The following is a 13,826-nucleotide window of genomic DNA, read 5'->3' on the forward strand; positions in this document are numbered from 1 at the left end:
TGTCTCCGGCAGTGAGCTGAAGGCGTTGGGAAGGGTTTTCCAGGAGGGGAGCACCCCGGGTGCGCCCTAGGGCTGGGCGGGAGCGCTGGCAGAGGGAGACTTGAAGCTCTATCGCTGTTTGCTTTGCAGCCAGGCAGGAGCAACGCGCGCCGGTCCGTTCCGCTGCCACCCTCCCAGGTCTTGGCCGTCCAGCCGATCTGACAGCCGGCGATGTTTTATTTCCACTGCCCGCCACAGCTAGAGGGTAAGTAAGCGCCGCGCCCCAGGCTCTCCATGAAGCCAGAGCCGGCCAGAAAGGGCCGGAGCGGCAGCAGGGTTGGCGGGTGGCGGGGTCCCCGCCCTGCGGGGAGCGCAGCCGCCGGCAGGTGAGTAGGGGTGCCCCTGTCCCCCTCCCTACACCCCACTGCAGCCCCGCTCCAGCTCCCCGCCCCGTCGCCACCTGCCTCCCACCTCCCTCCCTGCCTGGGCCAGGACGCCCCGGGCTATGCGTGCTGCGGGGACCGGCCGAATCCTCCCAGCACAGATGCTGGTGTCACGCCTCTAATTGGGGCTCCCCAACCCAGGGGGCCGCATCAATCTTTCACGGTGCTTTTGCAAACATCCCAGAAAGCGAAGGCGAGTGAGCCCGCCGCGTCCTGGCCCCGATCAAGAGCTGCACGAGCCTAGAAGGGCCCATTGCTGGGCTGCTCTCACTGGGGACGCTGGCGAGAGCCCTGCAGGGGCCTCATCCGCCTTGGATTCTGTGCAGCTCAATTCGCTTCCTGGCCGCCTGGCTGTCCCTGGAACTAGGTGGCCCTGCCCACCACCTGCCCGGACTGACCTAGCGTGGCTCCTTCTCTGTGACTCACTAATCCTAAATGTCGAGCACTCCCCACTCCCCCGGACCAGAATTTCCATCTTTGAGGGTCTCCAGGCCTGAGAAGAAGTTTCCCTTCAGGATCCCCAGTCTGGCTTCGGCACCCAGTTGTTAGGGGGGTGTGGGTTGGTGAGAAGGGGACAGTTGGGACCTCCTGCATGCCCCTGCTCAGGACCCGGGGGATCTAAGATGGGGTCTTCACATCAGGGGGCCAATTAGTAGCCATCAGGTGAGCCACACTGTGGGCTTTAATGGGGCCTTCTGCAGAGCAGCAGTCTCAGCCCTGGGGTATTGGGACTTTTGTAACCGTGGGAGTGGCATTTGGCAACCTACTCCTTTGATTTATTATTGTGGTGGGAGAATTTGGGGAGCCAAGTAGTTGTGGAAGACAAGGGGCAGGGTAAATGTTGTGAGGCCCTGGGAGACCTGAGACTTCAGGTGATACTTGTCAGTCTTGCCGCAGGCTGCCCTGAACAGTGGCTGAGCCTCAGAAAGTTTGTTTTTGTTTGTCTCATAAAAGCTCTTAAGAGTCCAGTAGGATTTTCTAAAGGAAGCTAATGAGGACCAGTGTTTAAGCCCTGCTAGCTCTGTCAGCATTGCTAGGAAGGGAAGGCCACACATTTGCCTGCATTTCACCTCCTTTTATCCCCAAGGTCCCATGCAGGGTGAGTTTTATGGAAGGGTGGGAGATGTGCATCCCCTGACAGTGTACTCTAGGGGTTGAGGGAGTCTCTCCTATGTTGAGGGTGCCTTCTCTGTGCATCTGAACCAGGGGTCTGGACTAATTGCCAGCCAGTGTCCCACCCTTCTGGTCAAAGTTGGGGAAGGCAGAGGTTTGGGCATTTGGCAGGTAGGGGACATCATGAGTGTCTGTGTGCAGGGTGGGCTGCAGGAGTGACTTAGGGAGAGTCCTGGCCTGGCCTGCCGTGACCCCAGCTCTCAGCCCAGCTTAGCGGGCTTACTGTGCTCCCCATACCCTGGGCACATCCCACCTCAGTGCTGACTCTGTGGTATAACCAGAAGAAGAGGAGATGGGTCTTTCAGAGCCTTTCTTCCGTTTGTAGATGTGTTTCTCTGCCAGTTTTGCAAAAAGGAGTAATTTAGTTTAGTTGAGTGTTGCTGGGTGAAAGGGATCTCCTGAGAATGGAAAAGTTGAGAACAGACCTTTGGAACATGACATAATTATAGTCTATCATCTTTTTTATTTTATTTTATTTTTTTGCTAATCTAGAGAGACATAAAGGAGAAGAGAAAGAATGGCTCATAATCTTACTTGTCGTATAATTTTGCTGATGTTACATTAAAAAGTACCACTGGCACCTGCCTGAGAAGTTTGAAAACAGCAGAAACTTATACATTGAAAAGTAAAATCCTCCTTTTCCACCTCTTTTCCTAAAAGTATCTGCTATTTTTTTGTCATTCTTTCAAGAAAATATGATTTAATTCTCATTTATGTATTTTAAAAATACATGTTTTGCCTTATTTGCACTGAAATTATGTTGCTACATCATTCTGTACTTTGCTTTTTTTAGTTTGTAGTGTATCTTGGAGATTTGTTCATGCCAATATGTGTAGATCTACTGATTTCTTTTAAACTGCTGCGTAGTATTCCATTCTGCGTTGTGGAGAAAGGGAGAAAGGGTCTGCTGATGGGCATTTTGGTTGTTTTCCTTTTTTTTTTTCAACTATGGTGTTTCCAGAAACACATTTTTTTCTATTTTGGCACACATTACAAATATATTCAGAGATTAAATACCTGTATGTGTACTTAAATGTTTGATGGATGTTGTCAAATTACCTTCTAATAAGGCTGCACCTGATTTGTACTCCTACAAATGGTGAATTAACCTGCACATCTTATGACACTCATATCTGTACTGGGTGTCTTTATGCACTTCATTATTTCACCAAAATGTTGAAAATAATATTTCATTGTTCTGTTGTGTTTGGTTGAATTATCTTTAAGGTTTAACATTTTCATAATATCGACTATCCTACTTATTTTTAAGTAAAATAGCTATTCTCATTTTTTCTTCTTTTCTATTAGCTTGTCAATCTTTTATTAATTTGGTGAACTGTCATCCTTTTCTAGGATTCAGTTTGACATGCAGTGTTTCACTTAAAGATTCTGCATGTACACATTGTGAGCCACTTTGGGACCATGAGGTATAAATTAGAAGACTGAGGGAAATTGTGATTGGAGATCCTCAGAGATTGTATTCCATCCTCACCAGTCAAGTGCATTGTTTCAAAAAAAGACAATTTGTTTTCATGCAAAGTAATGAAAATAAGACTGCATTGAGGCCATTCCTTTTAAGTTTCCAATGAGCTGGAGAGAAATAACTGTAACTAGGGTTTTGAGGAACAACGCAATTTGGACAGGAAGATGGAAGGAGAACACTTTAGCAGAGAGTTAGGGTGTTTGGCAAAGGATGTGGCCCTGGAGGGTGAAAGAATAACTAGAAGGAACTTCCTCTAGTAGACAGAATTTTAAGAAGCCCAAAGGACTTTCAATCTTTGAGACTGAGGCCCTTCTGAGGGTCCTTGTCTGGGACAGTGTGGCTCCAGAACTCCTAATGCCGTGATTCTGAGAACAGAGCCCATAGCAGGTAAAGTATTCACTGGTTAATGGCAACTTGCTCATTTGTTTTCCTAAGAAGCCATTGTGGACTATCAAGTAAATAGAGCACATTTGGAAAATGATCTGAATGCACGTTTGGGGCCAAACTCTGTTCTGGGTTTATAGCGAGCTTTGAAGCCTGCTGGGGAGGACAACGTCTTTCTTTTGTGGGGAAGTAGAAGCAATAGGTGCTTTATAAGGCCTGGCCAGAGGGCGGGGTGCCCTTTGAGAGTGGCCTTGTTCAAGTCTGCTTGGCATTCAGGACAGTCACTATTGGTGCAGATCTCCTGTTAATTGACATCTATATAACAGATCCACTATGGTGCTGATGAGCTGTGACCAACTGTAATTAATATTCATTTATAAACTTCTTCCCTCCTCGCGTTCTGCACTTCTAGGAGAAAAGTGCTGTGAAAAACTCTTGGTGTTTTCTTTCCTCCCCCAGCCTCTCCCAGCTCCCAGATTTTAATTCTTCTTTATAGAAATAAAGGAAAGTAAACTACCAGATGAGCCAAAGGGAGACACACAGGCTTCTATTAAAGGATCTGGAGTAGGAGTGAGATAAAGGCACATTGAACAGGGGTGGAGCCGGGAGCTGGAGAGCAGGTGAAGGCTCTGCCTCAAGTCAGTGACCCTTCCTGGTTCAGAGTCCAGAATTTCACAAGAATTGAACTTGGCCATCTCGGGGATTAAGGTTACCACCTGCCCTGTGTAATAGGGATAACTGGGTTTAAAGTCAGAGGTTTTGGGGACAGAGTGGAAAAGAGGGGGATTTAATAGGAGGAACAGAAAAATATCCTTTGGGACAAACAGGGCTGCTTGTCTGGTGGGTCAGGTGTGTGCCCTCTGAACTGTGTCCGGGGGCGGTCTGAGGACTGGGGCCCCTTCCAGCCCAGGCTGATCAGTTTGCTCTTGGTAGGCACTGCACCCTTTGGCAACCACTCTTCGGGGGATTTTGACGACGGGTTTCTACGTAGAAAACAGCGCCGGAACCGGACGACGTTCACTCTTCAGCAGGTACCAACGTTGATTCTCCTTTCAAACATCAGCTACTTCCTACCTCTCCCAAATCAGAGTTGAGCAACTCTTCTTTGTCTTTTAAAATAAGACCAATTGATTACGTTAACTGAATCTTTCTGTTTTCTTGAACAACTTATGTGCCAAGGAATCTGTTTTAGGGGGAGTGCAGATGACTTTAGCCTTGTAATCCCAGATGAGAGAAGCAGCAACGTTCTCTCCCACTTGCCTTAGGTTGATAGTTTGGGGAACACTTCCATGTCAGCAATATCGTTTGAACCTCACAGTGACCCTCTGAGGAAGGCAGGTCAGACATTCTCATTCTCAGTACAGAGATGAAAACCCGGATCCCTGGAAGTTGGCTGACTTGGATAAGGTATAGTTGCCCACAAGTGGAAGGGCTACAACTGGGACCTTGATACTGTGTTTCCCAGAGCTGGGCTCTTTCTCCTCTATCAGCCTGTGTCCCACTCTTGGAGTGGGTTGCGAACTGGAGTGGTTGCGAAGGTGACCAAATGTCCCTATGGCATTTTGTGGGATGACACCATGAGGGCTTCTGCAAGTTGTTTCTGTTCCCTGGCTTCCTATGGTGAAAGCGATACCAATTACTGTAACTGTTCATAAGGTGACCATTAGGTTTTTTTGATTCCTATGACAATACTTAAATGTAAAAGCATATAAATATTCACATCTCTCTTATTTCTACTTCTTGCCAGAGCACTGAGGTTGCCAGTAAGCTGTAGCTCCTAAGTCATCCGCGGTTGAAATTCTCATTCTGTGGGATCCTTCCAAAGAGCTCCTTTCTCCCTGTCCTTCCTTGATTTGATCTGTGAAACTGCTTCCTCACCACTCATAGGAGATTTGAAATATGCATCTGCTTCCCCTCACCTAGCCACAGCCTCTCACCAGTACATATTTTTTCCTTTTACCAGCTGGAAGCTCTCGAGGCCGTTTTTGCCCAAACACACTATCCAGATGTCTTCACCAGAGAAGAGCTCGCCATGAAAATAAACCTCACAGAAGCCAGAGTGCAGGTAAACCTTCTTTTTAATTATTTAACTCTCTAATATTAAAACTGGCAAACTTTTTTTTTGACATCATGACTGCAGAGTGCACATTTGGCCAAAGAAAGCAAATGAAGACTATCTGTCATTTTCATGATGCACTTTAATAACATCAACATAATGTGGAATATTAGATTAGGTTGATTAATCGGTCATTCATAATTAACTAGTGATAATGTTCTACACTAATTTGTCCGCGTCTCTAAGGTACTAAATTACATCAATGCACATCCATTTCCTTGCTTTGGAGAAAAAAAAAAAAAAAAAAAGAAAGAAAGAAAAGAGCTGAGATGCTATTCTCAAAGCAGCTCTGACCGCTCTGGTGTAAGGCCAGTCAATTGCAGAGAACCGCGTTTTCAGATGGGAAGCAGGGTAGGATCTGCTTTCCAGAAATTGCATCATGTCCAACTTTTCCCCTGCTCTCTGACTCTTTCAACAAAGTGGATCGGAAGAAGATGTGCAATTTAAAAATCTTGAAACAGCAAAAGCAACAGGGCTGCTTCAGAGATGAGTATGGCCTGCGGTGGCCGTCTCTAAACAGGATTTCTGTTTAGAAGCTACACAGTGATTACATTTAGGTGCACAAACCCGCCCGCCAAACCCAGCAGATGTGCCTCAGCGCGAGAGGAAGGGATCCACAGTGCCGCCTTTCCGGGCGAGCTGTTCTTTGAGCACAATTATATATTCATTTTATTTATGGGGTTTCCTCCATGCTGTTTCTGTTCTTTTTTTATGTAGGGGCTTGGGGTTAAGACTATGCAAAGATCTAATTGTAGGAAATATAATAGTTTGCTTTCGGTTCCCCTGGGTCATGTTAGTATCTCTTAAAAACCAATGGCTGAAGAGAGATAATGGAATTCTGAGCAGTAAATTGGGGGTTGTAAACAAATTATTTCCCCTATAATCAGATTATGTGATCCTGATTATTAAATCCGAACATGAATCATTGGTCATATGCAGGCAAATTAAACTGATTATTATTTGGAAATGAAAATCTCCTTTGGCCAGGATACCGTCTATCCTTTCTTTTTTTAATGCCAGCTTGCCAATAGCTGCCTAAAGACTGAACTGCAAATTGAGATAAATGACACAATTATTGAGCATTCAGAAGTGGAAGATCATAACTTCTCCCTGAAAGGTGCAAGGGTAAGATAGGGGTGGTGACAATTAAAGCCGGGAATTGTTGTTCAGGCTGTTGTTGGCTATTATGCAGACAGACAATGGCTGTGAAACGTTTGTTTAGTGAACCTCCGTGTGGGGACGTGGGCTTCGGTGGCGGGAAGGGAGATGTGTTTACATTTATACCCCTTGCTCATTCAAATATGATTAATGTTCTATAAAGCAGGGTCTTAATCGAAGCTGATGTTGTCAAACAATAACTAAATAGGGAAATAAACGACTCCATCATGCTCTTTCCTCAGAAGCAGGCGAACTGTCAGTGCAAAGTCATTAAAATATGATAATGAAAAATAGCTCAATTAAATGTTGTTATAGCTGTGACCTTCATTCAATTAAGACGCAAGAAAGTGTCTGCATTTTGCTTTGCATTTAACTGCCCTAAATTTAGAATATAGATAAAATCATTATTCAATGGTTGCTGATATGTGCAATTAAAAGCCAAGTAGATGAGAAAAGAAAGAAAGAAACCCAGTTAAAGAAGAATGAAAATTAAGAGATAGGGTGGGCCAGCCCAGCAGAGAGCTCAGCCTCAAGGACCTAGGCTCTCTCTGGGGCCAGTGTGCCAGCAGCCAGGGGAGGAGGAGAGGATGCGCTGGGGAATTGAAGGGAGGTCTCGCCAAGCATTTTTTTTTTTTTTTTTTTTTTGTAGTCAGGAATTATCTCCCAGGAGGGGAGGGAAGAGGTTTTGCTGGAAGGAGTAAACAGAAGCAGGATTTCACTGACCTCTGGAAACTCCTTGAACCTGGGCTGCCCGGCTTCCATGAGGCTGTCCTGCAGAATATAGTTTTGGTTTCTAGGGCTTAAAGAACCCTGCACCTGACTCGAAGAAGGTGCTTAGGTCAAGATGAATCACCAGCCTTTTTGTAACCTGAGGGTGATGGAGATGACATGAGTGCATGTTTACTGAGTGGTGGATGGCTATGCATCAGGCCCTGTGCTCAGTGTTTTGCAGGCATGCCAATCTTCCTAACAAGTCTTACGGGGTGGCCACAGTTATTACCCCCAAACAGTTTGAATCACAGTTCCCAGCCAAGCCAGTGGGCTTCAAACTATGGATCTGCCATTTACCCACCTGGATGGCCTTAGGCAAGTTAATTAACCTCTCTGCACTTAATTTTCTCATCTGTAAAATGGGGATAGCAGGACTACTTACCTCATAGGGATGCCGTGGATTCTAAACCAGATTTACTGAGGTCCCAAATTCTAGGCCATGGCTGGATCCAGAGTCAGTGTTTCTTTCCGTCCTTCCCTTCCTTCCCTTCCTTCCCTTTGTTCCTTCCCTTCCTTCCTTCCTTCCTTTCTTCCTTCCTTCCTTCCTTTCCTTTCTTTCCTTTCCTTCCTTCCCTTCCTTCCTTCCTTCCTTCCTTCCTTCCTTCCTTCCTTCCTTCCTTCCTTTCTTTCTTTCTTTCTTTCTTTCTTTCTTTCTTTCTTTCTTTCTTTCTTTCTTTCTTTCTTTCTTTCTTTCTTTCTTTCTTTCTTTCTTTCTTCTTTCTTCTTTCTTTCTTTCTTTTTTCTTTCTTTCTTTCTTTCTTTCTTTCTTTCTTTCTTTCTTTCTTTCTTTCTTTCTTTCTTTCTTTCTTTTTTTCTTTCCTTCCTCCCTCCCTCTCTCTCTCTCTTTCTCTCTTTCTCTCTTTGTCTCTTTCTCTCTCTCTCTCTTTCTTTCTTTCCTTTCTTTCTTTCTTTCCTGGAGTCTCACTGTCACCCAGCCTGAAGTGCTGTGGCATGATCTCAGTTCACTGCAATCTCTGCCTCCCAGGTTCAAGTGATTATCTTGCCTCAGCCTGCTGAGTAGCTGGGATTACAGGCATGTACCACCACACCCAGCTAACTTTTTGTATTTTTACAAAAAGAGACGGGGTTTCGCCATGTTGGCCAGGCTCGTCTCAAACTCCCGACCTCAAGTGATCCGCCCACCTCGGCCTCCCAAACTGCTGGGACTGCAGGCCTGAGCCACCACACCTGACCCAGAGTCAATGTTTCTAATGGGTACACTGGGCTGCTGATCACGAATATGCCGTGATGTGTATCAGACGATATCATAGATATGAGGCCAGACCAGACACACCCAGGTACCCAGGTCACAGCTGTCGGAAGACCTAGTGAGTCTTTGTGATGAGGAAGCCCTGGGTCAGGTTTCATTAGCTGCTTTGCTGGTGATCCTCCACCTCCAGTAGGAAATACTTTTCACATCAAATAAATGAACTTGCGTGTGACTCAACATTAAGGATTTCCACAAGATAGTGCTTTTACCCTTGTTATGGGCATTCGGATACTTTCTATTATTTAACGTTCATTAAAAAATGCCTGTCCTAACCTCTTAAGTGGGTCTTCTGACCCCGCTGTGGGCCTGACACTGCAGTTCAGAGGGCGTGGTGTGGAGAGGAGGCTGCAGGGTGAGCTGCAAGTGCCAGCACTGGGTCCAGGGTTCTGGCTCCCTCCTCCTGTCTGATTTTCACTGGGTGCATGTTTCCATCGGGGATTCAGGTTTGGTTCCAGAACAGAAGAGCCAAATGGAGGAAGACGGAGAGAGGGGCCTCAGACCAGGAGCCAGGAGCCAAGGAACCCATGGCAGAGGTGACGCCTCCTCCAGTGAGAAACATCAACTCCCCACCCCCTGGGGACCAAGCCCGGAGCAAGAAGGAGGTGCTGGAGGCCCAGCAGAGGTGAGACTGTGGGTCTCTAGGCCCGGTGGGCCGTGGGCAGCACTGCAGACACAGGGCGAGACCTCAATGTGATCTCCTTCCTTTGCCAGCCTGGGGCGAACGGTAGGTCCTGCAGGGCCTTTCTTCCCCTCCTGCTTGCCGGGGACTCTCCTGAACACGGCCACCTATGCCCAGGCCTTGTCCCATGTGGCCTCCCTCAAAGGTGAGTTTGGGTTCAGCTGGGCTGGTGGGCATGACCTTGTGGGGGTGGTGGAGGTTGTGTGACCAGCCTGGGTCTCAGCTTGGCCATCCTTGCATCTGGGCCTGTGCAGCTTCCTCGCCTCCTGTCAGTCACAGCCAGGGCCACTGGTGCTGTCCAGTACTATCTTGATTGCTTCCTACATGCGGCCTGAGCATGGAGAGAATGTCCTAAGCATCATTTCACCCACAGAGAGCTGGTCCTAGAGGATACTGCCCCACAGTGACCTTCCATGTTCGCAGCTTTCTCCTGCTCCCTGGTAACAGTGTTAGGTGCCAACCTGCAGCTCATGGGTGGGGCCTGGGTGGGTCAATCATCCCTGCTCCCAGCTCCCTCTCCATGCGTGCAGCTGGCCCACTTGCTTTCCTCAGGTCTCCTGATGCCAGATGTCTGAGCTGTCAGGATTTGTGGTTTTCCAGGATGTGCTCTCTTCTCAGTGGCTGTTGTCTCGTCTGAAGGATAGAAATTGTTAGGGACATTTTGTCAGACTTAGAGAAAGGAGTTCCTGTGGCGTTGGCCCTTGGGATTTCTGAGCAGCCTCACTGGAATGGGCTCATCCAGTGTTTCTCAGATACTGGCCAGGCTGCGCAGCTGTGTTGGCCAGGAGCAGAGCTGGGTCCCAGCGTGGGTCTGGGGGAGTGTTAGGGGGCTCATTTGTCACAGGGGGTCTGGGAGGTGGGGGCACAGGGGTAGGCTGTAGGCTTTTTTTCTGATAATAGGAAGTAGGAGACACACCCTTAGGGTGTCCCCTGCATGTTCTGCTAAGGCCTGGGGTCTCCTGGCTCTGGAGGAGGGTCCCTCTCCAGCAGGTGGGACACACACACACACACACACACACACACACACACACACACACACACAGTATGGCAATCTGTGTTGCAAAGGCGGTTTCTGGAGACAGAAGGAGAATATGATGGAGTCTCCCTAGACAGTGTCCAGGAAGAAGGAGGGAAGGGATTCTGGGTGTAGGGAACAGCATATGCAAAGACTTCCAGGGGCGAGGAGGGTGCCCATGGGAGAGTGCCCAGAGATCGGTGAGGGTGCCCAGCGGGGGCCAGAGCTTGATGGCCCTGGATGCCAGGATTCTGAGTCTGGACTTCCCACTGCAGGAGGTGTAGCCCTTTTAGCCTGGGGCTGCTTCTGAGTGGTCCAGGCAGCTGGGTGCATCCCCTGGCTCAGTTGGCTGATGTGGACAAGACTTAGCTCAGTACCTTCTCCTGGTACTTCCTTCAGCTCCAGGGTCCAGGTGCTCGGGGGGCCACATAGAACCCAACCCTGCTCCCCAACCCCATAGAGCAAACTTGGGACATATTTACAAGACACAGTGGGCTGCTTAGGGGCTACAGGGGTGCAGGCAACCAATTAGAAGGGGAATCCAGAAGATTACCAGTGGGATGCGGGTATCATCCAGGGGGCTGGGGCTTGGCAAAGGAGCAGTCAATCCCATGTCCACCCAGCACTGTCTGCTTCAGCAAGGGCCAGGTCAGCTCCTGAAAGTCATCTTCTCTTTTACAAATGAGAGTTGCTCGCCCGACTCTGGCCTCATGAATAGGAAGTGATTCCCACGGCATCTATGATAGGCTGAGCTGAGTCCCCGTTGGACACCAGCAGTGGCTGAATGGGGCTTGAGGACTAGACTGCAGCTAGGACGGTGGGGAGGCTAAGGGCAGTGTGTGAGAGGGAGACAGAGCTGGGCTTGTGGCTCCCACACCCTGGGGGTGCCCAGCTCAGCAGCAACCCAGGACAGAGGCTGGTGCAGACAGGAGGGGGTGGTGCTGAACTGGACCAACTGGCCTGAGTGAACGTGGCCACAAACATCTGTCCACTCTCCTCCTCTCCCCTCCACCCCTTCCCTAAGCCCTTCTGACTGGGCTGTGACCTGCCCCCACCTCCCCCGGAGCCTGCCCCATGCCTGCCTTGCTGGAGATGGACTTTCCTCTGTTGCTGCCTTTCTTGCCAGACCTTGGGGACTGCAGGGCCCTGTGGAGGTGGCAGGAATCACAGTGTGCTCATCAAACTTGGACGTGTCTTTGTGCACTGTAGGGGCCCTTCAGGGGCAGCCAGCACACCCCTGTGAGATCCCCTTCATGTCTAATCAGGGGCGTGGCAGGCCCTTGAGGTCGGCGACCTACCGTGTTTCCAGAGCCAGGCAGGTGGGCGCAAAGTGAGCGTGTGCAGGTGTTGTCTTTTTTTCCCCAGTTACAAATGAGCTCTTGCTCCCTTTTCTTGAAACAGGAGACCCTCTGGGTCTGTTTGTCATTTTCCCACTCTGAGAGAGGCCTGGGTAAAATGCACATGTCGCTACCATCAGAAGCAGCTATGGGAGGAGCCTTGCTGGGGGCACCCTCAGATTAGGGTTGGGCAGAGGCAGGATGGGGGGCCTTTGCCCACTCAAGGGGCAGCTGTTGCTCTGCCAGCTGATTGTGGCTGTGTGGGAATGTGGATTCTGTGTTGCCAGAATTGCTGCATTTTCCAGAGAAGCTGGAGATTTGTATTTATATTTGAAGTATTCCTGTCTTAGTTGGTTCAGGCTGCTATAACGCAGTGCCCTATGCTGGGTGGCTTAGACACAGAAGAAGTTTATGTCTCACGGTGCTGGAGGCTGGAAGTCTGCGATCAGGACGCCAGCAGGGTTGGGTTCTGGTGAGGGCCCTCTTTTGGGGCTGCAGGCTTCGGACTGCTCCTTGTGGAAAGAGAGCAAGCTCCTCTAGGACTCTTCTTAAGAGGGCACGAGTCCCATTCACGAGGGCTCCGCCCTCACAGCCGAAGTCCTCCCAAAGGCCCTGCTTCTGAACACCCTCACAAGATTTCAACCTACAAATTTTGTGGGGGACACAAGCATTCAGTCCATAACAATTTCCATCTTTTAAATGTTGCCTCCAAGTCTTTGGGCCAAATTGGCAGGTCCTTGGTTGGACCTGCCATGGCCCTGCCATTTTGTGACACCCCCTGGGCTGTGAGGGGGTGTCCCATTTCTGCTTTCTGAGTTCTCTCTGCATACCTGCCTCCTGTCCCCAGCAAAGCTCTCCTCCCTGGGCTCATCCTGACACCTTTCCCTTCCATGGCCCACTCCTGCCTGGTCTCTCTGAGCAGTGGCTTTTAAATCTCCGACAAGCTAAGTCGTGTTGGAAAGGGAGGCAAGTGAGTGATTATGGAAACTTCTCCTGTGCTCTACCAGGCAACCTGCCATTCAATTCTCACAGTAGTATGGTCAGCATTATAGCAAGAGGGGGTCTGTAGTTGTACAACCAGTGGGTGAAGCTGGGATTGCTTATGTGGGTCGTGGCAGCTTTGCATTCTAAAAGCGCCTGGCTCCATCATGGGACACTTCTGGAAGTGAGGTCTTCTGAGCTGCCAGTCCCTGGGGCTGCCTTGGAGTCAGCAGGTCAGCACTGACTCACTCTTGGAAGTGTGTGGGGGTCTCTGCTTCAACACCCTGGGTGGGGATGGGAGGTGTGTGCCTGCAGCATAGTCAGCTTCTAACACCCCCGGGGTTCAATTATCCCCGGGGTCCCTCTCCAGTAGGTGGGACGCACACGCACACACACACAGTGTGTTTCAAAGGTGGTTTCTGGAGACAGAAGGAGAATATGATAGAGTCTCCCTAGATAGTGTCCAGGAAGAAAGAGGGAAGGGATTCTGGGTGTAGGAAATGGCATAGGCAAAGCATTCCAGGGGCCAGTAGAAGAACCAGATCCCTCTGGAGAATGGCTGGGGTGTTGGGTGCCCATGGGAGGGTGCCCAGAGATAGGGTGAGGGTGGAACATGTGGTATGTGGCTTGGGGCTGCACAGCTTTCTGGCTTTTGCAGCCCAGTCTTCTCCTTCTCTTAGGTTTCCCCAAGCTGCAGAAATTAAGCACACGCCCAATGTAAGCCTGGCCAAGGAATGACCCCAATTTTTTAGGTCCTAGCTCAGTTTGAGGAGCTCTGGGCTATGACATAGCCTCCCTCATCTTCCTGCATCCCCAGAGGTGGCTGGGCACAGCTGTTGGCTGAACCAGTTCTCCTTTTCTCAGGCCTGAATCCTGCTCCCTAGGGGCTGCTAGTCAACTAGGGGACTAGCACAGCATGCATGCCGGTGCTAGAAGGCACCTGACTGAGCTCTTTTTATAAATGAGAAACCAAGGCTTGGGGAGGGGAAGTCGCTTGCTCACAAATCACTGATTTGGGTGGGTCACCCCCTTGGGAT

At 49.3% G+C, this 13,826-nt stretch overlaps 1 protein-coding gene across 2 annotated transcripts in view; it reads left to right on the forward strand.

Moving 5' to 3' along the window:
* The first annotated feature begins 1,107 nt into the window (after window positions 1–1,107).
* DRGX (dorsal root ganglia homeobox) overlaps window positions 1,108–13,826 on the forward strand; it is a 30,960-nt gene continuing 18,241 nt past the window's right edge. The window contains exons 1-5 of one of the 2 annotated variants that reach the window (XM_077945457.1): window positions 1,108–1,144; window positions 4,312–4,493; window positions 5,426–5,527; window positions 9,221–9,399; window positions 9,489–9,601. In XM_077945457.1, the coding sequence (XP_077801583.1) occupies window positions 1,108–1,144; window positions 4,312–4,493; window positions 5,426–5,527; window positions 9,221–9,399; window positions 9,489–9,601 (613 nt within the window). 2 annotated transcript variants of the gene reach the window in all.

Source organism: Macaca mulatta, chromosome 9, assembly GCF_049350105.2.
Source record: "Macaca mulatta isolate MMU2019108-1 chromosome 9, T2T-MMU8v2.0, whole genome shotgun sequence".
Lineage (NCBI taxonomy): Eukaryota > Metazoa > Chordata > Mammalia > Primates > Cercopithecidae > Macaca > Macaca mulatta.